Source organism: Harpia harpyja, chromosome 1, assembly GCF_026419915.1.
Source record: "Harpia harpyja isolate bHarHar1 chromosome 1, bHarHar1 primary haplotype, whole genome shotgun sequence".
NCBI classification, from domain to species: domain Eukaryota; kingdom Metazoa; phylum Chordata; class Aves; order Accipitriformes; family Accipitridae; genus Harpia; species Harpia harpyja.
In genome coordinates, this window is record NC_068940.1 from 30,261,657 (window position 1) to 30,287,258 (window position 25,602).

Here is a 25,602-nt window from a genome sequence, read left to right on the forward strand (position 1 = left end):
GATAAATAAAACCAAATGTTTATTTACACCAAAGAATTCCAACACTGGATCTTTCACATATGAAGGACAAAGTATATATACACAGCAAGGGGTAGCAGGGCTGTAACAAGGGTGCTTTTCCGTTGTCAATGATAATATTTGTCCACAATTACTGATCTACCATATCAGTTTAAGTTAACATCTGCTCGCTCCTTCCTCTCAGTGCATATTTACAAGACTGTGAGGTAACTGGTATTCTCACCACATGGCACGTGAGGGAGGGGATGGTGGGTGAAGATGTGATATCGGACTTGGCGCAGTCTGATTTTTCCAGCTTTAAGTAGCCACCAGCTTGAAACCTATATAAACAATTTAAAAACAATATACCCAATAACAAACTAATTCCAGAGATCCAAGCCAAGCAATGGCAGGAAGAACCATCCATGAGAAAGGGGCTGATTAGAGTACAGCTCACTCTACAGGAGCGCCTTTCCAAGGAGGTGGCAAGGACTCCAATTGGATCAGTAACTCCATCTTTTAAGACTAAAATTACATGCAAGGGGGTGAGTTGGCATTCTGGTTGGCTCCTCAAGAGACATGATTCAATCCAATTAGGGTTTCAGACATTATCTGCACTTACTCCTTTTAAGCTTATACCACACCTCTCCATGCTGGAATTGTCTCCTCAGTGTACCCCAGCTGAGTCATATGCAGGACATGGGGTTAAAGTGAGTGGTACTTTAAGAATCCCCCTCCCCTGCCTCACGAAGACTTGGTTTGGTAGTCTCTGGAGAACAGCACAATCCCCCAAGGTGTAGGCTCATGGAGGAGTAATGGTGGGAACATGAAGAGATTTCCAGCAGGATGCAAGAGCTTGGAAATGCTGTTGATTCATCTTTGTTCTTAAATGAAGAGTACTTTTTGGGAGGGGGCGGGGGGGGAAAAACTGTCCGAGAAATATTCCATCTGTAGGTATTTTCAGGGAATCCCCTGAGTTACGAAAAGTTCAAGTAAAAAAAGAAAAATCAGCCTATAATAATTTTGTATATAATGACTGAACTACTATAAATCCACAAGCAACAGTTCAGACACGGTGCCTCCAAAGCGTTCATCCCCTCCCTTCCCCTGCCAGGCACGAGCTGCGTCCTGAGGAGAGGTGGAGGGGGAAACCTCTTCCCCACCTGACTCAGCTCAGGCAGCAGGAGACAGAGCCCATCACTACTGCTGAGCGCCTGCAGCAGCTGGAACGGGCATCCCCAGAGTGGTGGTGGCAGAAATGACGGGTGAGCCTGCTAGAGGTCCAAGGGGTGAAGGTGTTGGCACTGAAGAAATCCCTGGAAGAGAGACAAGTAAGCAGGAATTAGAGTGAAACCAGTGCATTGCTATCCAGGACAGCTGAGCTTCTTAAATGAATTAGTATCTTTGCAGGTCAGTTTGCTGCCACTTTGTTACATTTTCAGAGCTGCCAAAATAAGCTGAGATTAAAGATCTGTCACTGTTCTTTGCAGCCTCGGAAAAGAGCGCAGATTTGTATACATACAAGCGTCACTGCTGGGCAGATGTGTGGCAGGATCACTGTCCTCCAAACTGCTGCTAAAAAATCCAACTGGAAAGCACTTTTTAAAAACAGACCAGAAAAGCAGGTCAGGCTGCAGCAAGGCCTTATTTATCGTGCTCTCCCACCCACTTCTTCATAGCCCTCCTTGCCCTTGTCATCAGTCCCAGGAGATGACCTAATGCCCCACCTGCAGAACTCACCCTCCTGGATCCTCACATCCACCCAGTGCATATAAATGCTTTAAAATGCCACACAACAAGAAGAGTTGATAGTAGAACTGACCTGACATCATACTCGCACTGCTGACAGGAGTGCTGCCACCCGGCATGTTGGACGAGCCCATCCGAGCTTGGTCTTTCACAATGGGATCTAGGAAGAGCACACTACCCTTAGGTGCCATGTTGCCAGCCAGCCAGCCAAAGCACGCTGACTGCCCGTGACCTCTATGCTCAGCCAGTCCTGGCAAGCTGCATATGTCAAGTCATATCAACCATCATCTACTGAAACACAGACGTTTCCACCAACTCCAGTGGCAAGCACCCAAGAAGGTACCAATATAAAATTATCAGTGAAAAATCACCTAAATGATGCGCTTTGGAGTTCAGCAGGACTGCTTGACAGGAAAAGCTGAAGGAAATTAAGGTGAAGTTGATCTTTCTATGCTAAGCAACTGCATAATCGCATAAAGCCAAACCCAGAAAATGGGTGTAGCAAGCAGAAAGATTATCACTAGTTACAATCGTATGTCACGTCTCTATACGCAACCCACAGCAGCCTGAGAGTTGTAATGAGTGTCATTGGAGCTTGTTGTCTTCTGTAATATGTTCCCAACTTACTCACCAACTCTTTATTTTCAGCTGCAGGTAAATTACACTACCATCTGAACAGAGACAACCCCTTCCTGCCTCCCAAGCCTACTGCATCAGACAAGGGAATTCCAAATTTTGCCCTTCCTCACACTGAGTTCAGTACAACCTGTATCTCTATTTGGACACAAGTTAATTTAGCTGTTTGTCCAACTTTCACACTCCAAGCTTTCAAGCTTTACTAATTCTCGTATTTGCAAAACATTTCACTTGAACATTTGGCACAGGCACAACACAGATCTATACTGTTTGTTAACTACACAAGTCCATTCAGCAGCAAGGGAAAAAAAAAAAGAATGTGAGCAAATACTCATATTTTGCATTGTTACAGCTGTTTCAAGAACCTAGATATCATGATTTGTGAAAAACAGCAAGCATTTAAAAACATTTACTAGTGAAAATTACATTTTTGCTTGCAAAATCAAGACCTGAATATACCATTCGCTAAGGTACACATTTAGCAACAAAAGGAGTTAAAAGGGCCTGTTTCTCAACAAACCAGAGTTATCTGGTTTCATCAAAATGCAAGATTCTGTGTACCCAGACACCTGCTGAAATCAGCATGGGTTTAGCACCAAAGCTTCTTTAACACAGTGCTGCTGATTCACTGGCCTGACACGGGCATGTAACACTTTGCTTCCTCAGCTGGCGTAGGTGGCAGTGGCCTACTTTATCCACCACAGAGACAAGCAGCCTCAGCTCCAGTGCAATTATTTGCAAAGACCAGGCTTACTATGTTGCTGTTCTTAGCTCCTATCTGCACAACCTACAGGAATGGAGACTTCCCAGAGGCAGAGGAAGAAGTCTTTGGACAGCAGACGATGACAGCAGCTGATACTTACAGAAGTAGGGGTGTTCCATGGCTTCTCTTGCTGTGAGTCGTGACTGGTGATCATATCGCAACAGCTTGTCTAAGAAATCCAGAGCTTCTGGACTCACCAGATGTTGGTTCTCACTGTGAACAAAGCGCTCCCATCGCTTACGGGAGTGTCTGTAGAAAAAGACACCCAAATCAGGCTAGGCAGAGGACATCAATGCCAAAATTCACTTTTTTAAAGAGCAAGAACTGCGACAGATGTCCATGTCCGAGAGGGGCCGCTGCTTGGTGCGGCAGCAACAGGGCTGTGCTGCACCAGAGCACAAAGCAGTACACCGTGTCTCCACGCGGTGGCACAGCCACCACAGCCCCGGACAGCATGAGGACTCAAATTCAGAATGGATCTATGGGCCTAAAATCCCAGCTTCTGCTCTTCTCTTATGCCCCCAACATTAGTATGTGTCACACAAAATAACTCTATGAGGCAAAAAATATGTAAATGCCATCTTAAGCAGCACCTGATTTTCTGCACTGTAATTCTGAGAAACACAATTTTGCTTTTTTTTCCCCCAAGAATATTGGTGAGAGCATTTGCCCTTCATGCTTTATGCTCCGGCAGTTCATTTATTGCCTAGATGACATTTAAAAACCTTTCCTCAAGTCCATTTCCAGATAAAGGACCATGGGAAACACTGGCAAAAGGGATCAAAGGCACAAAGTGACAGTTCTCAAGCATGTTGGCTCTGATTTCTCTCCTAAGCGTAAGTTTTTGTTAACTTCAAGGTCTGTTGACAAAGCAGAAGCTGTCCCAGTAATAAAGAGCTTATGAGCTACTCTGGACCTTGGCTCACCTGCCCAAGATGTCATTGAAACGTGGATCCAGTTCAATGTTATATTTGTCAATGTAGTCATACAGATCTTCTGTTCCCAGCACCTTGGCTATCCTCACCAGCTGGGAACAAACAGAAAAATAAGTCACTACTGTGAGGGTATGATAACGCCAGAGCCTGCGTGAAGATACAGCAACACATTCCCTTGGGAGCTTGAACCTGGTCTCAGTGGTCTGAACCAGCAGCCACAGGGTCGTCTCGTGGCTCTGACTTCCCTGGCCACATACAGTCACAGGCATGGTGAACATGCCTCTGCTCACAGTCAGAACGTAGTAACCCAAGGCAGCCAGGAGGGAGCTGCATACCCTAACATCACTAAAACTTGAGACCGTGCAACACTAACTCCCTTTGTAGCAAGAAAATATTCAAAACCTACAGGGGGTGAAGGCAAGAATAACTGGTCAAAAAAGCAGAAACTCTGTAACTTGCACGTGAAGGGTGAAGAGCCACCACTGAGGGTTCTAGAATGAAGGTTTGAGAATAGGTCACTGTTCTTGAATGTTTGCATGTTAGTCAGATGCAGAGCACGTGTTAAAGGTTTAAGTATAACAATTTTGGCCTAAAGGCAACACATCAAAGATTTAAGAATCTATATAAAACTGTACCAAATTCAGAGGTTCTATACAGAGGGGAGGGAAGGTGGAGAGTGGCAGGGGCTTTCCACGCAACATAACCTCAGGAATAGTCAATCTATGTAGCAGAACACACCAGCCTTAATATAACTGTTGTTATAACTTTTTCCAGATACCTACTGAGGAGCTCGTAAGCACAAAGCACTATAAATCTATTTCTATTTAATTGGTTAGATAATCTTGCACACTTGAGAAAAGGAATGAGGCTTCAAATTGAGTGAAGAAGCCATTAGAGAAATGCTTAAATTCTTCTTCGGATCCCTCGATAGAAGTGTAAGCAGGAAACCTTCACTGTGCTAAGAGAACAGAGATTGTACATGACCAGCTCTCACCTGATCATAGTTGTCATGGCCATGGAAAAATGGCTCCTTTCGGAATATCATACTAGCCAACATGCAACCCAAGCTCCACATATCCAGACTGTAATCATACATCTGTACAAAACCAGAAGGACAATTCAATTTCTAATGAATTAAGCAGAACAGAGTCCCAATACTAACAGGGTCCCCCCTCCCTCCAGTGATACAAACGCGGCCACATTACGCTGGGAACAGACTGAAATATCTTCATGCATCTTCATCACTGATGACTGTTCAGCTCAGTGTTCCAGTTACTCAAACTGGGATACAGCAATTAGCAGAACAGCAGGTATCCTATTTCCATCCTTGTTGATAAAGATATTGAAGACCAGTGCCTTTTTCTATTTTCACTGCAGACTTCAATGTTATGAATCACTGAGAAACACATGTTGAGAAGGGAAGCATCACAACAAGCATCAAAAGGAGTGGACTCCACAAGGTACATGGGCAAGTGAGGAAGTGCCTTCATTTAGAACCAGCACAATCTGAAAGTCACCAGTAACACTGCTATTTCCAGCCCACAGCATTTCCATAATGCAAACTGCCATCAGATATGGGGATGTTTTTATAACTTAATTTAGAAGTTCGTGCAGTACTAGCTCTTTCCACAAGGGCTTTGTTTCAATCTTGTACCTTACTGCAAATGCAGCCTTGCTAAAAAAATATTCAACATTTGTATTCCAAGATCCATGATTCTGCGGCTCTTCCTCAGGTCCTGAGACTACTCATTAGTTTCTTTAATTCAGTGGCTTTATAGCCACTGCTTTCTGCAATACATTTTAGAATGGACTGTCTTTAGCTTCAGGTCTCTAGATATCTGAATTTCTGGTTTGCTACCTTGAAATGACACAGACTTTCCATACAGAAGTCAGTGGTAAATCCTGGTGATTCTTACCTGATAATCTACAAGGAGTTCAGGTCCTTTGAAGTATCTGGAAGCCACTCTGACATTGTACTCTTGGCCGGGGTGATAGAATTCAGCCAAACCCCAGTCTATTAGTCTAAGCTAGAAATGAGAGAAAAAGAAAAAAGGCTCAAGGGATGCTCCAGCTCTCCACTTGCTGAATGACACTACTGGTGAGCTTAGTTTGAAGCTTCATTTACAAGTGTTTTATTTTCAATTAATTTGACGGTGATCAGAGTATCTGTTTAGACACTCTCCCCAAACTCATATCACCAACCAGTCTAAATAAAATATGTCTCCTTACTAACCCTATTTATGGTTATGTGTAACCCATAAAAAATTAAGAAAAGCAGCTTATAGAATTTTATTTCACATTTCTCCACATGATGGAAGTGCAGTGCCCCTTATCTGCTAGTACCACTACACAGGAGTACCCAAAAGGGATCCTAGTTTGCCAAGAGAGAAGTAGGACCTCTCCCTGCCCTCCAGTCACCCCACATTACCTTTCTGTGCTCATGGTCAATCATGACGTTGTGAGGTTTGACATCTCTGTGCATGATTCCCATGCTATGGCAGTAATCTAGAGCCTGTAGGTGACATACAAAGAAACAGATGCTAGAGTCACAAGAACCTTTCAAGTTCAATCATATTCAGAAGTATTTCCACATATACCAAGTCAACTAGATGGCAAGACTTTACTGTCTAGTGTTATATCCTGGACTAGACTCGCTGACCACAGAAAACTTCTAGAGCCCCCCTCAAAGGGAGGTCCCAGCAACAGAAGTGTTTTGACTTCACCTCATGCGCTTCCTCATAAAAATGGAATTTCAGAGCCCCTAAGAGCATAGTTACTAGGCACTACTGATAAAACAAGCCTCCCCTTGTCCAGACTCCTGAGGAAAAAACACTTTTTTCAGAAGAATGGGCAAATAAATTTGACTCACATTTACATTAGAGCACAAAACCAGGCAGTAACAGCTTACAATTTTCTGTTTTCAGAAGCTACATGTACATTTGATTTAGGATCTTAAGTTATCTCAGTGTACCCAAAGGCTCCGCTAGTCTCAGAAAAAAGGACTAGAATTCGTTGCAGAAACAAGGCTGAACAACTGATACTGCCTTGATATATATTTTTCTGCCCAGTTCTTCCATAGGCCTTCTCTTCCCTTCCTCCCCATTAGTGACATGATAACCACGTCCATAGGATTAGCTGAGTGCAAATCCTAGAAATAAACCGATAAAACAGCAAAACACCAACTTACCTTCAAAATCTCATACATGTAGAATCGAATATCATAATCTGTTAATGTCTGGTATAATTGCTGTGGGACACAAACACATCGTATCAGTGTTCAACACCCAAGAAAAATATCACATCCCTGCCAATCCAGAACAACTCAGCCCTGTTCTCTGCTGCTGTGGTTCTCCAAACCCATTTGAAGGAGCAGTAAAACTTTCCCAAGTTACTCCAATCAGTCTGTTCCTCTCCCCTTTCAAATCACATACATAGTTTACTTCCAGCTCTGCTCAGACAGTACATTCTGGTTCCTGTCACTAACTCCCTCAGGCTGCACTCACCCACTACCAGCACAATGGATTATGCCTGCAGACTGGGTCTCAAAAAGACCAAGGGTGCTCTGCAACATTAAGCAGCTATTCCAGATGGCATTGCACAGCCATTCTTCTCCTGAGGCAGGTCAGTAAGGAAGCGGACAAAGAAACATTTAAATCCCTTTTCCCAGAAGTATGGAAAGCCACAGAAACAGCTGTCTGCATTTAAAGAGGTTCCAATAAATAGTTCTACGCTGAACATAAAAGCAAAAATGTTTCAAAAAGGCAGGCACCGATGGTCCACAAGATAACAGATTAATTTGCTCCAAAGGCTAGAATACCACTTGGAATCTGGATTCTCATCTTGTAACTTCTGTGGCAAAATGGTACCAAAGGACTAATCACAGACTTCTGTCCCAAGTGTATTTACCTTTAAAGACAGTTACTATGTTGGATGGAAATGATTAAATAACCTGCCTGTCCCCTACGTACTTGCCTTTCCCCAGAAAAACATTACAAGTGGCTTTCAAACGGAAAACATTAGAAGTTCACATCCCACACTGTACCTTAAAGTCTGTGTTGTTTACATGTTCAAAAACCAAAGCGGGTGTCCGAGACTAAAACAGAGAGAAAAGTGTTCAGCCATGTTAAGTTGAGATAATATGTTTTCATTTAGGATAATGAATTAAACCATTTTTACTTCTAAAACTGCTAGAAGCCCCTCTGCCTCAGACATACTTATGATTCCCCTCTGACAGAGAAAGCAGAGCCAAAGCCTGCAGCCCCTGCCAGCACTGTTTGTAGAATGAATTAACTTGTCTCAGTTCACTGGTATCTCATCCTTACAGAGTGAGGGGCTGAAGGGACCTGGGGGGGGGAAGGGCCCTCTAAAAGAAGTTAATCAGATTAAGAGCTGATCTGATTAAGCAATTCAAAAGCAGGATTTAAGAGCAGGGGAAAACAAAAAGCCAGATCAGAGCTGAAGTCAAACACAGCAACTTCACCCATAACCCCAGCATACCCTTCAAGTTCCTTCCATACTCACCACAGGATCTTTTACTATATCTGCAAGAGTGATTATATTGGGACCGCCTCGCAAGTTCTCTAAGATCTTGATTTCACGCTTGATTTTCTTCTTTTTAACAGGCTGAACAATAAAAACCCAAAGTGTAAGACAAAGCACTTCAGTAAAGTGAGGCTAATAGACAGCTCAACATCCAGATGACAAAAGTAGGTGACTGCAAGTCAGCAAAATACATCAGAGCCTTTGCGAGTTAAGTTCAAACAGCTAGATCTTGTTGTTACCTGACTATGCATCATTCCAGTAAGGGCTCAAATATCTGCCATCTCCTTTCTAACCATACAACCCTGACAGCTACAAACATTAGTTTCATGTGAATGACAGTTAGGAAGATGGCATATATTTTTTAAAGCTGTCTGAACATGATCTGATAGTCCAAAACTTCTTAACTGGCATGTGGTAAATGTATAACTACAAGAAGTCCACAAGCTATCTATGGGCCACTAAATGAAGGTATTTCACCAATCAAGGCTGTGGAATAACTAGCATCCAGGAGACCCTTTCTCCATCTGGAAGGATATTACACGTGCAATGGAACATGCAGAGCAGAAATGAAAATTTTAAGGTTAGCAGTCCCTAAATCTAATCAGTGGCTTTAAAAGACAATGATCCCATTAGCTCATAGGCCTCTATGCACATGACAGCATGCCAGGGCACTGGCAGTTAGAGAAGCTGAGAATTTTCTAGTCAGCTGTTGAAGTGTTGCTTAGCTCCAAGTAAAATGTGTTGTACATCATGAGTTCTTTAAGATAGAGGCTAATTCCTTACAGGCAGAGATGTGACTTAATAATTAAGTGTAGGGCTTCTCTTAGGAGGCTCAAAATGATGGCCCATTTCACTGAATGACACTCCAAAGCCAGGCTTTAAAGATTTCAGTTTTAGACCATTGAACATTTTAGACCATCAAATATTTTAGACCAAATGCTGCGCTTCCTGGCCTCCTGATTACCTCAATACAGATTTTATCTTTTGCCCAATCCCCAGCTCACCTTGAGAATTTTAACAACTACTTTTTCATTATTTGTAATGTTGATGGCTTCAAACACTTCACTGTATTTGCCTCGGCCTAATTTTCGAACTAGTTGGTAGTCATCTTGATTTCTGTGGAGATAAAAGTTAAGAGTTACAAAGAGCTCAGTCATTTCCATCACAATTTACAAACTAATCCTTAACACTAAATCACTGCCTCACCTTCCAGACAAGGTGGATTAACTACTGTCTTACATCTCCTGAACATGATGATTAAGAATTAGGAGAGAAACAGGGAGCTTCTACTCACCCAAGTTAGATTCAATCCAGAACTTATTTCTTCTGCCGTAGGTAACATAAGCCCAACTATGCATTTCAGCATCAGCAAACTTGAGCTATCCCTTCCACTGGTCTCTCTATATTTGGAAGCTACATTTTTCCTTGTGTAACGTTGTTAAAAATCAGCAAAGCCAGTAAGACGAAAAATTTAAGTGCTAGCCTGTTCAAAAACAGACTAGGCGCAAAACACCACTTACACTCAGAAGACTGTATACATTTCAGAAACCAGGAATTGCAACAAAGCTGAGGGCAGAACTTAGTCTGGGCCCTGCTATACAAAAGCAGGAACGCAGAGCTATGAAGCTGGCATCACTGCTGTCTGATTCTTGGATGGTTTAGTCATGAGCCCAATTTAGACACCTTCTTCCTTCAAAAAGAAGCAGACATGTCTTTTCCAGTCACTTGCAGAGAGCTGAGCAACAAGTCACAAAATAGCATGTACCTATTTAAGTCTGCTGAGTCTCTTCACCCATGCAAGTCAGACGCAACTCAGATGTCTTTTCACTTCTTTTCAGTTCTCACCCAGGGCTGTTTAGATTGTTTTAGAAAAAGATTTTCTTCCCTCCGAAAGGGGACGTTTCCTGACTACCTGGCAAAAACTCTTCAAACCAAACTCTTAAGGAAGCTGCTAAAAATGTTCCTGCATCACTGGGGATTTAAAATTTTGACAAGAAATACTTTTCTGAAGACAAGTTGTGATCCTAACACTTGCCATGCACACTAGACATCTGCCAAGGAGCATGAAAAAGCCTAATGCAGCACAGGTGCCTGAAATCCCCCCATGCACCACTATGCAGGATCCTACAGGGATTGATCCTGGTCCAGGGACATCCATAAGCAGCCCAGAGACTTACCCCCACTCAACAACATGCGACTCATAGTCCCAGTACTCCCGGGGTCTGTGTGTGTTCACATCCGTGTAAACTCTGGCCCTGCTCGGCACGGGTCCCGACATATCAGACAGGTTGGCAGGTGGAAATGATGAGAGGTCTGAAATCAGAGGCTACCCAAACTGCAAAGCTGGACAGAGGATAAAGGCCTCAGATTCTTCCACCTGCAGAGAGAAAATAAACCAGAGGTTAAAATCTCAAGATACTATAAAAATATTTAAGTTAATCATTAAAAGCTGCTGAGGAGAGGCTGGAGCCCAGCCACAGGCCTGGGATCATCTGTCAGAGCTTGAAAACAATTTGTCTGCTCTCCCTCACAAGGGACAGGACCACTTGGCCCCACTAGCAAAAGTAACACCCCTCCTGCCCCCGCCCCACCCCTTGCAACTTTCAGCATGTAGTTTCCAACTTACAGTTGCAAAGATAACTTTCCAAAAAGGAAGATATGCAACATACTCTATATCTGCAGACTCCTTCCTTTCAGCTCCAGAGTGAAAGCAACAGCCATCAGCTGCAATTTCTCCCCCATCCAGGAAGAAGTTTTGAGCCATCCCATGTAACCAAAACACTTCATTCACTCAAGGTTGCACAACTATCACCTCTTGCAATGCACTAATAAACGATGCTGCAAACAGAGCTGACAGATCAACAAGGTCACCTGTGCAACCGAAATTAAGCACTTCCTGAAGTTTCAACTTCTAGAAACACCAGTGTTCATTTAAATCAGAACTTCAGGATTTATTTGCAGTTCTTAAAGGGATTGAAGCCTTTCATGTGCTCACACACAAAGGTTTGCCTGGCTACGTTGATTCATTCTGTGGAAAGGAAAAAAAACCCTGAACTGAACACTACTCTGCCCTTTCTGTCTGGAAAATGCAGGTACTAGCCGAAGCATTTATGTACAAAGCAAGGCTGGTCAGCTCAGGAGCAGGTTTCTGGAGGAGAGCAGAGAAATCCAGATACTGTGTCAGAACATGGATCTTCTCAGTTTTAAGCACCCTCCCACCCATATATTACTGTACAGGCTTGTATAAAACAGCTTAACAGCATTTGAAAATAATCACTCATGCTGCTTTCCCCACAAAATAAAAATTTAAATATATTCACCTGAAAGCAGCATCAGGACCAAAACATTATCCAAAGATAAGATCGCTGAAGTCTGAACATCACTCTGGGGATTTTCATAGTACAATGTTTTTCTCATTTCTACATATTCTGAAGAAGGCTTTTGCTACTCTGTTCAAGCCCTCCTGCACGGACATCTCATCCCACCATCCCACAACAGATACCTTCTACATATAACCCAGTGCCCACTTGAAAGTGAGCAAGACTTACAGAGCAGGCAACCACTGGGTTTTGTCTCTGGGCTTACTTAAGGAAAAAAAAAAGCAGCACCACACTGTACAATGCAATTAAGTCCTAGCACACACAATAGCATTCTCCAGAACATGTAGGACATTTACAGTGATAAGCTACATCCACACTAATTAGACTATCATGAGGAAAACTACATCCCCAACTAGCAGTGAGACAAGAAAGGACATTGGGAAGACCTCACAGAGGTCAGTCATCAGGAACCATTCAGGGATTAAATGGCTTGAGGATGCTCAGAAGACTTCACAACAAACCAAGGCAGCCAGAAGAGTTCTGCTGGGATGGGGCACCAGTTTTGGTCACAACTTTCTATAGTCAAGACATTAAATCTGACTGCCCAAAAGACAGGGCTTCTGTGTTGGATTATGACACTTTATCCAAACACAAAAGAAAGGCTCTGCTGCAATGGTCTAAACATGTTTCTTTGCATTCTGCTTGTCCAAAGGATTTGGTAAGCACCTCCACCTCTTCCTCCTTATAATGCAATTTTTGCAAAACTTCTGTTAAGTTTTATCAGTATTCAGACTAGTCAAAATAACTCAAGAGAAAGTTACTGTATGTCAGAAACAAATACTCTAATTTCTGAATATTTAAGACAACAGTAACTTACCACAATTTCATACCAAAGTCTTGTCCTGCCTAAAATAAAAATAGTGCCTTGGCACCTCTCAAATCTTTCACCATGAGTGAAAGCTGACACACTTCTAAACATTTAAATACAAGAATCTCTTTGTCAGCTTTCAAAATATCTTAAAAGGAAGGAAGCTGTATTGGAGCATGAAAGAGTATTGTTTGGTATGTAGCATATGGCAGAGACTGTACAGCCCTGTTTATAGAAAGGCGCTCAATCAGTGGGCAATGCTATAATCTGAACGAATATAATGTATTTATTTGCTATGGCAATCTTATCCCTTCACAGAAAATGGGCAACTGCCGGACTGCAGGAGGAAGTAATAGCCCCATTAATCAGAAAGACCTAGAAATCTGCTCAGAGCAGTTAGCTTAGGCTATCAGGATACATCACACCAGAAGAAAATTCTAGAAGCAAACCCCTCCTTTATTAGCAGTATTCTGTTGTTTATTGGAGGTCTGCAGTACTTCAGGCTGCTGCAAGGACCACAGCAAGAACCACTGGCTATGAAGATGGTGGCGGACCTGGGGGACACAGGTCTGATGTCCTTCACCGTGTCACAGCTTGACCAGCAGCTGGTTCTGCATTTGGAGGCAGAAATGTACGCGAGGTCTCTTTCTGGTGTGGACTAAGCCTCCTCAGGTGGTACAGACCTTGGCAGCGTGGGTTATTTTTTGACCTATTGACACACCAACGGTGTTGAAGGCAGCTCCAGGTAGACAGGGTTACAGCAATCCAGCCCCAAGGCTAAAAAGGGACACGGCACTGCTCCAAAGTCCACAACAGAGGTGTGACTGAGGCTTCAGCCCAATAAAGGAAGGACATGACACTTCAGCCAGGTGTTCAGCTAACGGAAGAATATGAAGCATTACTAAAAAAAAAATAAAAATAGTCTATTCCTGGACAAAACATTAGTACTCTAACAAAACACACTTTCAGAAGATTAGGCAGCAATCATCTAAGACCTCAAACCATTTATGTAGCATGACTCACAGACTTAGAAATTAGATGTATATTCCAAAAACATACTCAGGCATTAACAGAGCATGCAAGTTTACTAGAACACTTTTAGTACAGTGAAATTTATTAGACTTCAAAGTTTAATCACTGTGTTTTTGTTTCTCCTCATTCCATGTGCTTCTGGCAGGAGATGCACTGGCTAACTTCCTCTGCCCAATACTCCTTGTGTAGGAATTAACTGAACCTATGTATGTCTAAGATGACTTAGCAATTTTAATTTTTAAGCACAACTTGGTATCAATAAAGAACACGTAACTGCTCCACTTCACCCAGCTTAGCAGCATCAGTTTCAGCATGGAAAAAAATAATAAAAAAGAAAAATCGATCACATTATCTAAAGATATATCAAATTTCACAGCAGATATTTTTTGTCACGTAGCTCCAGCCTAGCACAAGCTGCATGTTGTAACAGACTGCTCAGAGAAAGGCTTTTTCAGGAAATCATTGACTGTAGCTTCTAAGAATGGCACACAATGCCTATTTACAATGGTAGGTATTATTGTCTACTGTTCTTTATACAGGAAGAGGAGAGTCTGCACAGATAATTTGGTTTTAAAGCAAACAAAGTTACATACAAACTCACCCTGGCTGAAAGCTTCTCACTCCCTCTGCTCAAAACTGCTAAGGAATTTGTATATATTTTGCTTTCACTGCCCCTAGAGAGGGATAATTTTGCAGTGGATCCAAGCTCTTTGACAGAAGGGACTGACACAAATATGGACAAATAACGGGAACAGGTGTGGTCATGCAAAAGTCAGTTTAGCTTGCAGTTTCAAGGCAGAAAGTCTAAAGTATGAGTAGCAATGACACCTAGATGAGATGAGTGTCCTGAGCTTGTTATAAAGGATGAGTTCTATTTCTGCACAATCCAAACAGAACATGTAATTTATTAATTCCTGCATTAATGACAGAATAATTTATATTGGGAGAGACTGCTGAAAATAATCTAATCAAAGTAGATCTAATCAGATCAGATTGCCATGTCCAGTGTAGTCTTGAGCATCTCCAAAAAAACACAATGCACCTCTGAAAATTTTAATTTCTCTGGTAGAGAAGGGCTTAGCTAGGAAACATAACCATGAGCTTTTAGGCAATACACCAGAGGTCACAGAGAGAGGAAGACAAAGCTTCCAGTTATTGTCTGATACACACTGTTCAATGCTAAGGCTTGCCTGTGCAGGGACAGAAAAACAGGTCTTCTGTTTTAGCACTTGTGGTGACACCCCTTGGGAAGACATTACCGAACAGCGCTCACATGGTAGCTATAGCAAACAAGCACCACGCAAAAGTTTCAGTGCTTTGTTTTCCCACATAGGCCTGCCCTTAAAAACGCAGTTTAAGTATTAACAAACTGATAATTAGCTAATCTCTTACACAGCATCCTTATCAAGAGCACCCCACAGGACCCTGTTCATCCTGCATACAAAAAAATCCCAAGAACACAGCCAAATACAGCACTGCATGTACTACTGATAATTACTCCACAGGAGTGCCTGAGAGCCCCAGTCAAGAGACAAAAACAATTGTGCTACCACCATATAGGAATTTTTTAATTGGAAGGTCTATTAATTAAAAGAGATCAGTTCTTAAAAGTTTGAATTATTCTAACAGTAGCCTATTGTTTGAACAGCTTAGCTTGCCAAGCCAGACTTTTTATGCCTAAAGTTCCATAAAATGGTAAAAAGCCTCTCAGTGTTTACTTTGAACTTGATTTTTAAAACATTTTAATTTAAACCACTGTTACTACCCCCTTCCTTTTTAAAAAGGGATTTTATCATCCTTACGATGCGCTCTAATCTCAATGGCAACCCCCATCCCCAGGGAGGACTTGATTTCTTGTGAAGTGCCCATACTTACAGCACCTATACCCAATTAGTATAGGAATTTCCTACACACTCTGTCCTTCCAGATGTATCCACTTACAGCAAGTAGCAACAAAACATAGCTAAGAAATCTATGCAAATTAGTTTGAGAAACACACCTACTTAGCCTCTAAAAAAAAAAAAAAAGGTGAATTTTACAAGTCAAGAATCACTGAGATACTGGAATCTTTTTTTTTCCTCCTTTTAAATGGAAATGTTTTTGGCACAGAGCTTCTCTCAAGCACATGGTTACTCGCTCAGAACCTTAAACCTAAGAAGTTGCACCAGTATGACGCAGCACACATACAGACTCCCAGTGAACAGGAAGCCAAGAGCTTCCCAGAAGACTGGTGTCCCGAGGAACCTGCAATTGCTATCCAAGCGATGACCTTTGTGGATAAGGTTTGGAGTATAAATAATGCACCCAAGAACAGGAGCACCGCTTGACACTGGCCTCCCTGTGGATTGCTGCTACCAGCACAACTTGCCCTCAGCACGAGCAGTATATATTGCCCGTAGTTCCAAGTTCATCCAGACAGAATGAACCCAGTGAACTACGTTCAACACCACATAAACATGATAATTACTGATGACCCACCTGAACTCAGATTCAGGTAGCAGAGAGCAGTCCCTCTGCTACCTGGAGGTAGATAGGCCCCAAGGAGTAAGATAGGCCCCAAATTGCACCAAGCCAAACTCAAAGAACCAAGAAAATATTTCTGTTGCTTTATCAATTCCAGATAGACTGCCCCAGACAACTTCATCTTCCTTTCAAGGAGAAAGCGAGATGCACAAATTGGTCAAATGGGTCTAGAGACTTTCCTTTCACTTCTACTTTCCCCATGTAAGCTCATTACCAGTGGCAATTGTGACAGACTAAGACTGCAAACAGGCTAAGACAGACAGCAGCCAGTTCATTTTGAAAAAAGAAAAGCCCTCTGTCAGCTGAGAAGACCAGAATTACAGTAAGTAGTCTGGAATCAAAAGGTCATTCCTTTCTTTTATCCACAACTGCAAGTGAGACATTACCTTTCACAGTAAACGGCTCAAACCCAACCTCTGAAATCATGAGTGTATAACATGCTTTATTAGTGAGAGGAAGTATTGCAATTTTCAGATTAAATTGATTATTATTTCCTTCACACAGCCCATTTATCCCTTGCCTGTAAGCCTCCCAGGGAAGGAGTACTTGCTTCTTCAGAGTTTGAAGAATATCTAGGACTGGATAGACACCACTGAAATTAAAAGATCAAGACATGCTTAAATACTATAGTACAGCCTACTAGCAGCCAACATTAATCAAAACCCAGCTTACCTTTAAAAGAAGAAATAATAGTAACCAACTTTATAAAAAATATGTTCTATCTCACAAAATAAATCTTATTTGTGTATTTTCATGATGCTGGAACTGCAGCAATATGAGTATGGAACAGATGACCTCCAGAAGTCCCTTGCGACCTATATTCTTCTATGATTTTATAGCTGAAATAGAAACAAGCCTGGATTAACAAAACTGACATATTATATCCTTTCCTGAAGACCATTTACCTACTAAAGGGACAACATCAATAGAAAAGCAGATTTTAAAATCTGAGTTAAAAAAAAGCTGAGGTTTGAAATCAAACTTTTCTCTTGGTATTTTTTTTGAACAGCACAGTCTGCTCTAACTACATTTTTCCACCAAAATTATTTTCCAGACTTCTTTTAAATAGCTGACTGTGTCCGGCTGTGGAGAAATAACAAATCATGATATGAAGACCTCAACATTCTCTTAAAAAAGAAACAGGAACAGTTGTGATTAATTCAAAACAAGACATGACCAGTCACTAGGGAAGACAGTTGACAGGTTTAGTTAAACTGGAAGAAACATCTTGGAGTAATTTTGTACTAGCAACATCCTAAAATTGAGACTGGTTCTTCCTTCATCAGCTTCACCAATTCCTCCCCTGAATTCCTTGCAGTTCCTGCCAATGAAGAAGTCATCCCTTGTAATGAGCATCACAGCCTATACGGAAGTCACAGGACTGACCACGAAACGGTTTTACTGTAACTCCCTATTTTATGATAATCTCCACAGCCTTGGGGAAAACTTAACTCTCCCGCTTCACAAATGTAGAAAGCAGGATATATCATGCCTGACAATCTCCAGGTTGCCCTGGCAGTATCACTGGTACCCACATGCTGTCCTAGCAGAAGTTCTGTCACAGTTAAGTCTTCATTTTTGTTCAGACCTGTAACAGCTAAATTTTGGTGGAGCTTACACAGACCCTCTACGGGTCTCCACCATCTCAGCCTAGTTGGGCAACTGTCCTCTGCAAAACTTCAGTGTTGGCAACAGCACATGTACCTGGGGCAGAACAGCTGGGATTTTCTCCAGCAGCAGCAGGAAGCTGCCAGTGACAGAAACGTTCCTCACTCCATCTCCTAAGGGATTTTATACAGAACAGTTGACTTTGAAAGCTCTTCTTTTCCCACTTCTCCCCCAAAGTCAGGGACTCTCCCTCATCTTTTCCGAACTAAGCTAGTCCACAGCACACAGAGCAAAGGGAAAGCTCTTCCTAACACAAAAACACTGAGACTGATCTCAGATGAGACTGTGTGGCTGCAGTGGACAGCAACACCAGCGAGACACCCAAGCCCCAGCAGCCCAGTGTAGGCTCTGCCACTTTCCCACGCCTGTGGCTTCTCCCGCCACGGTTCCCAGCCTCCCACAAATCACAGTGGACTTCCTTACTGCCAGCGCTGAAGACTCCTGACACAATCAAATAAAAATGGCTACAAATGTAACCAGGAATTGCCAAACTAACCTGTCAGTACACACATACCAAACAAACCAATGACAATATTCTTCTGCTGGCATCTTGGCATCTCCTCCCCGCCCTGACAGTTCAGGCCAAGCAGGGAGCGCAGGAAAGGCGGTGGAGTTTTTTGGAGGCACATCTCTTTAGGTCTGACCGAAAGCCAAAGCCAGAGTACTTGCAAGGACTTCAACGGGAAGCGATTCTTTTTCTTCTAAGAGCATTAACAAAACTAAAGCTCCTGTCGCTGGAGCTTTGGACAGTATTTTCCAAGAAATTGATTACCAAACCCACCATTTCTGAGATCCTGGCAACACCAGGTAACTCCTCCTGAAGGCTCACAAGGGGCAATGTTTCAGCACCACTGCAGGCTCATCACAGCTGACATCAGGTCAACTGTCAGCATCCTCTGGAAAGTTCTACCTTCCTAATTACTGCTAAGTGACACAGTTGTTTTCCTCATTAATTAGTACGCACAGAGTACTGATGGGCCAATCGTTCAGCTGATTTGACTCCTACGGTTCACATACAGTGAGTGATTTAGCTAGAACTCAGACAACTGAACTGTACCTACCATCTGTAAAAGTTATATGTTTTTAATTGATCTGATCACGCAATTCCTAGAGGCAGGAACAGTTACCAGAGCCAAAGAATAAACCAGCATACATGGCACGTAACTATTTCTTCAGGAAATCCCCATGATCAGCTGTTCCCATTGAGCAGGCAACGCACCGCAAACCGTCTTCACTGTTCAGCTGGCATCCAGAAGGCTCAGCAAGAGACACCCGGTGCAAACCCCTGCCAGAAAGTAGAAGTTCTAACATAATTCTCTAAAAAATTCATCATTATTAACACAAGACAAACCTAGCTACAACCGTTCTGAAAATCAAATGGAAGAAAACAGCTATTAAACTCAGAAATCCATATCTGTTATGCACTAGGTACCCTAACACAACACACCAAGTGCTGGGTTTATACAGCTACAGCCAGACAGGCAGCTCTCCCAGAGACTGCAGGTGACGTAAATGTACTAAGATTTTAATATTTCACACCAGTGTTTTGGAGATTAACTGAAGCCTGGTGACCACGGCCTTCATCACTCAGTGTAACCCAGCAGGGACACGAAAGCCGAAGCCACCCTCGCCATGCCAAACAAACCCACACCACTGTCGGCCATATACAAGGACAAGTTTGTCCATCTCCATGGCATCTTTCTTCACACCTTGCAATCACCCAGCAAAGCCACTGCGCAGCATTAAGTCATGGCTTAGGACGAGTATATATTTATATGCCTGGTCAGATGCATATGCTGGACATATGCCTGGATGCCATACGTTCTAATATACCAAAACTTGTAACTCTTAATTTGTAAACTCAGTTGAAATGAATCTGGATGCTGCAAAACTTCCTCAGTGGAAAAAGCCCTACTCTCCTTCTGGAGTACAATTAAAATGCTGCCTAATCTGCAGAAGGCAAGGCTGGAATTTAACAGCACACTGGTAACAGAGAAATCTGTGACAAAACTTGTAAGAGAAGGAACATTGCAGGAGCTCTTGCTTTTCTACACTGGAAATTAATTTGTTGTGTGTGTCCACGCTTATCCATTTCAGAACACTAAAAATAAAGATCTACTGACAACTCATGCACATGTGTGCAAAGATGCGCTGAGAAACTGTCTTCTCTGAGGGTTTTTGGCAAGAACACGGGAGAGGCACCATTTCACCTCCCTGGACACGCAGGATGACTTCGGGGGCACTTCTTCACAACGTGGCGAGACCTCTCCCACCCAGCGAAAGCAAGTTCTGGCACATAATTCTGTGTTAACACTGCAGAACACACTGGACTCTCCCTACACTTAGCTTAATTAAAAAACCCCAGCAAACTCCTTTACGCTTTGGTTGTTCCAGAAGGCGCAAGGGCAGAGGCCTACTTCTCTGCAAAAACAGACTGAATAACTTCAATTTTCTAGGACTGCTGTTAATACTCAAAGACACGACTATCCAATTGGCAACCTGCAGCCAAATTCCACCTTGGCCCAAAATTATTTTCCACTTCCATCTAGTACACATTTTATTCACCATTCACTTCAAGTAAATTGCCATAATATAATCCAGCCATTAGATTAAGCAGCTGGACAGCCTGCTTCAGAAAGCGCCTCCCTGCAAATGATAATATTCCTTAAAAATTAGAAATCAGTCATAAGAAGGACGTAGCCTAACTCTCAGAAATAAACTCTCTGGAAAATTAAAATTATTGAAATTGTAACCTTCCAAATATGAGTCTGTGGTGGTATTGTCTTGAGCCTGCAAAGAACTCCAAGGTCTCCCTTCTGCTCTTCAGCTTCCCAAAGCAGCAGCATGAAATGGATAATAAAATCATTTGTTTGAATAAAACTGTCCAGAACAGTCTGAACAAAGGAGCAGGTAAGACTCGCGGCAGGCTCACTTTGCTGTTCCTCTACTGCTGACACCTGAGCAACAGAAGATATCCGTGAACCATTGATCCTATGACCACATCAACAATTCCATTTCTTATCAACCTTTCCTACCGACAGATAGGTTTGGAACCTTGATGGCAAACGGGGTCCAAAAACCAGCTTGTAAAAACACTCTGCTTTCAGCAACAGCACTAACGCCAGTTCAGAAAGCTGCAGTCTCCTCTTCAAAGCAGTTTTTCTAGGTCCAAAGGAGAACTCCTTTTCTCCAGTTAGGTTCTGTAAATTCCAGGAAAGTCAGCTCTTGGAAGCCCCTGGAAGGAGATATCCAATCTCAGAAAAATTATCCAAGAGTTGTCCTGCAATCAAAACCAGATAATGTTTGTAGCCAGACTGAATCATGGCAGTCCTTCCTGATCTTAAAATCCATGGGTTTATTCTCTCAAGACCCTTACGGGACAATAAAACCTAAAATAGCATCAATCTCGCCCAGATAGTTTATAAAACAGATACCTAATGTAAGCAATTCCATAATGGAGGAACAGTGGAGGTGACGGGTCTGGTAACCCAGAAATAAATCCCTGCCTCTTCAGAAGTGTGACATGAAATTAATCACACCACCACAATGTCACCCATTTGCTTCTCCTGCCTTCCTTTCCCTTATTCCTCAGAGGACATGAGGAAAGACAAAAAGAGAAAATTAGTTCTGTAAGGAGAAAATGCAAAAAAAGAATTCAAGTGGAAAGTATAAGGACACCCGCCATTTAATAAAATTGGGAAAAGTTACGACCCCGTCCCTTTTATCACAGTAGAAACACAGTTTCTTTCTCTACAAATCCACAAATCTATAACCACCTTTCAGCATCCTTATATTCCTTAGATTCCTACCTCGAACCCATTTCATGTCTACGTACCTAACCTGCACTGCTTGAAAATGCCCCAAATCTGAAACACTAAAGTCTTTCCATATCTCAACTTCAGCGAACAGTATTTTACCAAGTCTTTCCCAGTAATCCCCACTCACAGGTTTGCATCTTCATTCTCATGTTTCACCAGCTTTTTTCAAGTAAACGAGTACCATTTAACTGCCCCTGCACAAAACTAAACTCTGCTTAATATCATGAAAACATTACTTGATCCAATTTCTTCCACATTTGCTAGAACCTACTGCCAATTTTACTACCCCTCTTCCAAAGAGCCATATTCCCAACAGAACCCATTTCTCCTTAATCCATGAACCCATGTGCCCCGCCAAACCCAAAGAACCTGTTCTGAATCTCCCACTTGGATGTCTCTGCTTCCTCCTCCAGCATCTGGCTCTCTCACCACATTTTTCCACGCACTGTGGCTTATCCCCACCACAGCTCGTTACCCAGCTATTCAGCTACATTAGCTTCCCCTCCTTTGCTACAGTCAAGGCCGAGATGGTGTTATCTTCCTCGCTCCAGAGTTGATGTTACCTTCCTCAACCCTGTTTCAACTCCTCATGGGCAGCACCTGACTTGGCAAGCTCACTGGTCTGAGTGGCAGGACGTGTACACTGAACTCTCTGCTGCTGCCCATGCTGGGAACTAGGAGACAGTGAGGTTTCACTAACAATGCATAAATAATAGAAATTATATTACCAGGTAACAGAGAAAGGTGAAAAAAATGGAAAGCTCTTTCCATTGCCAAGATGAAAGGGAAGGATCACTGCCTACCACTGAAAATCTACATACTTCATACTCAGGCAAAGGTCTGGACCTTTACAATAAACCCTTCTCTGCCAGAAGGCATCCAAAGAGCCGAACTTCCAGCCCCAAGACATGGGCAGATCTTCTCCTCAAGGCAGAAAGCAGACTGCCCTGTACATGGGATCGGACACTCTTCTGCCGGTGGACCCACAACCTATTCCAGTTTTCTTTTTCCAGTTATGGACACAGCATGTGTCTCCACAGAGGACGGACGTACCACTGTTGGTATGTTTTACCCAGGCACGGCATTGTGCTGCAAGAACTGGAACATTAATTGCTCTAGTCCTAGTTTTAGGACTAATTATGGAGCTGATCAAGCTTCACACTTTCCCCAAATCCTGCCTAAAGTCTTCCCAAGCTCAGCCTCCCCTCTCCTAGCACAAGCTTCGCCCTTTTCTACATCACGCCAACATGAACAACGCACAGGACGAGCAATTTCTCTGCACCTACCTATGCTACACCCAGAATCCGCGCTGGCAGAGTCACATCCAACACCCAGGTCAATTGGCAATACGGCATGAACACCAATTCTGTTTGAGCCCTGAATGTTTTGAGCAGCTATTATGTTTTTGAAAAGAGAGAGTGTTCAAAGAGCAAACTAAATCGCTACCTGCCTCCAAGCATAACACTGCTGTCTCCATGTGCTTCTCTCTAAAAAGATGATGTTGCCCCCCGTCACCTCAGAATGGTGCTGACTCTCAGACGCAGAACGAGCTCCTCTTCCTGAGCAGTTTACGAAGCACGCTGAGGACAGAGCTTGTGCGAGCCAGGTGAGCGCACGTGGAGCACACAGCACAGCCACCTCCAAAGAGATGCGTGCAGCACCCAGTTTCGCAGCCTGGCATCAACAGTCAGTGCGAGAGCAGCTCTCCAAGACCCCAACCCGGTGGCAGGTTTGAACAGCACAGACCCCATACCATTGCAGACCTCTCTCACAGGTACTGGGGCTCAGCACGGGTGCGAAGGGCCTTGCCACTGAACAACACAGGCTCAGAATCTATAAATTTAGCTTGCAGAAGTGAGGCACATACCCTCATGAGTCTCTGCACAGATCAACCGCTGCTGTCAGCAGAAAATATACCAATGACTGAGTGTTCATAATCCAAACTTTATTGGTTGTACCCAAAGCCCTTAGAAAGAAAGAATAAAGTAATCTGACAAACAACACGCAAGGGTTTTCATAATCTTATCTGCCCTTTCGTTTACAAAGCATATTTTACTAACAGCCACACAGCCCATTGCCCCAAGGCACAATTAACTAAATTACAGCAGGGTTAAGAGTGACCACCGCTGCTTTCAGAAGAGAACAACGACTGGTGAGGAAATCTGTGAAAACCACCTTCCCCTCTACCCAGAAAGGCCCAGAACAGAGTCCCTGCGCGGCTGGGGGTGGGAGGAAGAAGAAACAGGCCTCTCCTTGCCCCTCCGCACACCTCACAGCCCCCTGCTTTTTTTGGGCAGGGCGGAGAAAAGGTAAGACAAAGCTTTTTAAGTAAATAACACCTACACCGCCTGAACGTGCGAACTCGCAGGGCTGGGGGGAGGGGAAGGCTACCCTGCCGTGGGGCCCTGCCCTTCCTGCGTGGCCGGGGGCAGCGGGCGGCCCCACACCAGCCTGAGGGCAGCCGAGGCGGCCTCCCCCGCAGCGCCCTGCCCTGCTCCCCCCAACCCCGGGGGCACGGAGGCCCCCTCCGCTGGCAAGAGGCGGCGAGCCCTGCCCTTCCCCACCGCACCGGGCCCGCCCGTTCCTCCCCGCCGCCGCCGCCCGTTCCCCCTCAGCATCGCCGGGACGGCCCCCCCCCCCCCCCCGCCGCGGCCCAGCTCTCCTGAGGGACGGCCGCGGCCCCTCAGCCCACACCGTACCCGCAGCGGGGGGGGGGGGGGGGGGGGGGGAGAAAAGGAGGGGGAGGGCGGCGCAGGAGACACGGTAGTGCCTCGTCTCCCCCCCCCCGTCGCCCCCTCCGCCCACCACCCGCCGCGAAGCCCCAGGAAGGGTACCGGAGCCGCCGCGGCCCGCCGGTACCTGCCGCGGCCGCCCGCTCGCCGCCCGCCCGCCGGCCTCACACAGACAATATGGCGGAGGCACAAGGCTCGGCCGCCAGCCGCAGGGACCAGAGCGAGGCGCGCCGGAAGCGGAAACCCCGCAGCCTGCTGGCGCGCGACGTGCCGCGGGGAGGGGGCCGGGGCGCGCATGCACAGAGGGGGGGGAGGAAATGCTCGCCGCAGGGGGTTATGGGTGATGTAGTCCGCGGCGATGGCGGCGGCGGCGGCGGCCGCGGCGGCGCGGGGAGACCCGGAGCGGGGCTGGGGGGGGGCAGGGCCTTGTCCCCGCTCCGCGGCCCCGGGTCGTGTCCCGGCACCGGCAGCTCGGGCCGCCCCGTGAGGCGAGATGAGTCGGCGTGTCCCGTAGCCCAGCGCGGCTCGCCCACCCGCCCGTGTCGGTTTCCCTTCCCCCGGCGGGAGGCTTGGCCGTGCGCGGCGGCGGCGGCCGCCCGGCCCCCCGGCCTCCTTGACGGGGCTCCCGAGGGGCCGCCGGCGGCCGTCCCTCAGCGGGGCTGTGCGCGGGGCCCGCCGCCAGGTGGCAACTGCGGCCTGCGGAGCCGAGCCGGGCCCGCAGCCCCCGCCCCGGCCCTTCCCCCGGGCCCGCCGGCCTCCGGGCCCCGCGGCCGAAGCCCCGGGGACGCTGCAGGGCGGTAGGACGCCGGGGTGTCCCGCAGCGAGGGATCCCCGAGCCGTGCAGGGGCTGTGGCGGGGTGGATGGAAGGGGCTCTTCTTCCCCCCCACCCCCCCGCAGTGTTGGCAGGGTCCTGCGGCAGCGCTGGGACGAGCCCTGACCTATTCCCAGGCCCGGTGACCTTCGCTCGCTGCCTTTCACGTTTTTAGCCCCGATTTAATGTCGTGCAGCCCGGGAGATT

General features: G+C 44.9%; 1 protein-coding gene across 4 annotated transcripts; it reads right to left on the reverse strand.

Moving 5' to 3' along the window:
- Nucleotides 1-24,844, reverse strand: CSNK2A1 (casein kinase 2 alpha 1). Of its 4 annotated transcripts, none has more exons than XM_052783779.1 (13): nucleotides 24,711-24,844; nucleotides 10,800-10,999; nucleotides 9,627-9,738; nucleotides 8,602-8,703; nucleotides 8,123-8,173; nucleotides 7,268-7,327; nucleotides 6,509-6,592; nucleotides 5,997-6,107; nucleotides 5,075-5,176; nucleotides 4,072-4,172; nucleotides 3,246-3,394; nucleotides 1,820-1,906; nucleotides 1-1,313 (listed from the first exon to the last, which is right to left on the reverse strand). In XM_052783779.1, the coding sequence occupies exons 2-13, from the start codon at nucleotides 10,898-10,900 to the stop codon at nucleotides 1,198-1,200; spliced, it is 1,176 nt and encodes a 391-aa protein (XP_052639739.1). In that variant the 5' UTR covers nucleotides 10,901-10,999; nucleotides 24,711-24,844; the 3' UTR covers nucleotides 1-1,197. The 4 variants fall into 4 exon arrangements, with proteins under 4 accessions (XP_052639739.1, XP_052639766.1, XP_052639748.1 ...); XM_052783806.1 differs by having other exon boundaries at nucleotides 24,686-24,814; XM_052783788.1 differs by lacking the exon at nucleotides 24,711-24,844 and adding an exon at nucleotides 11,943-15,827.
- Between the last annotated feature and the right edge of the window lie 758 nt (nucleotides 24,845-25,602).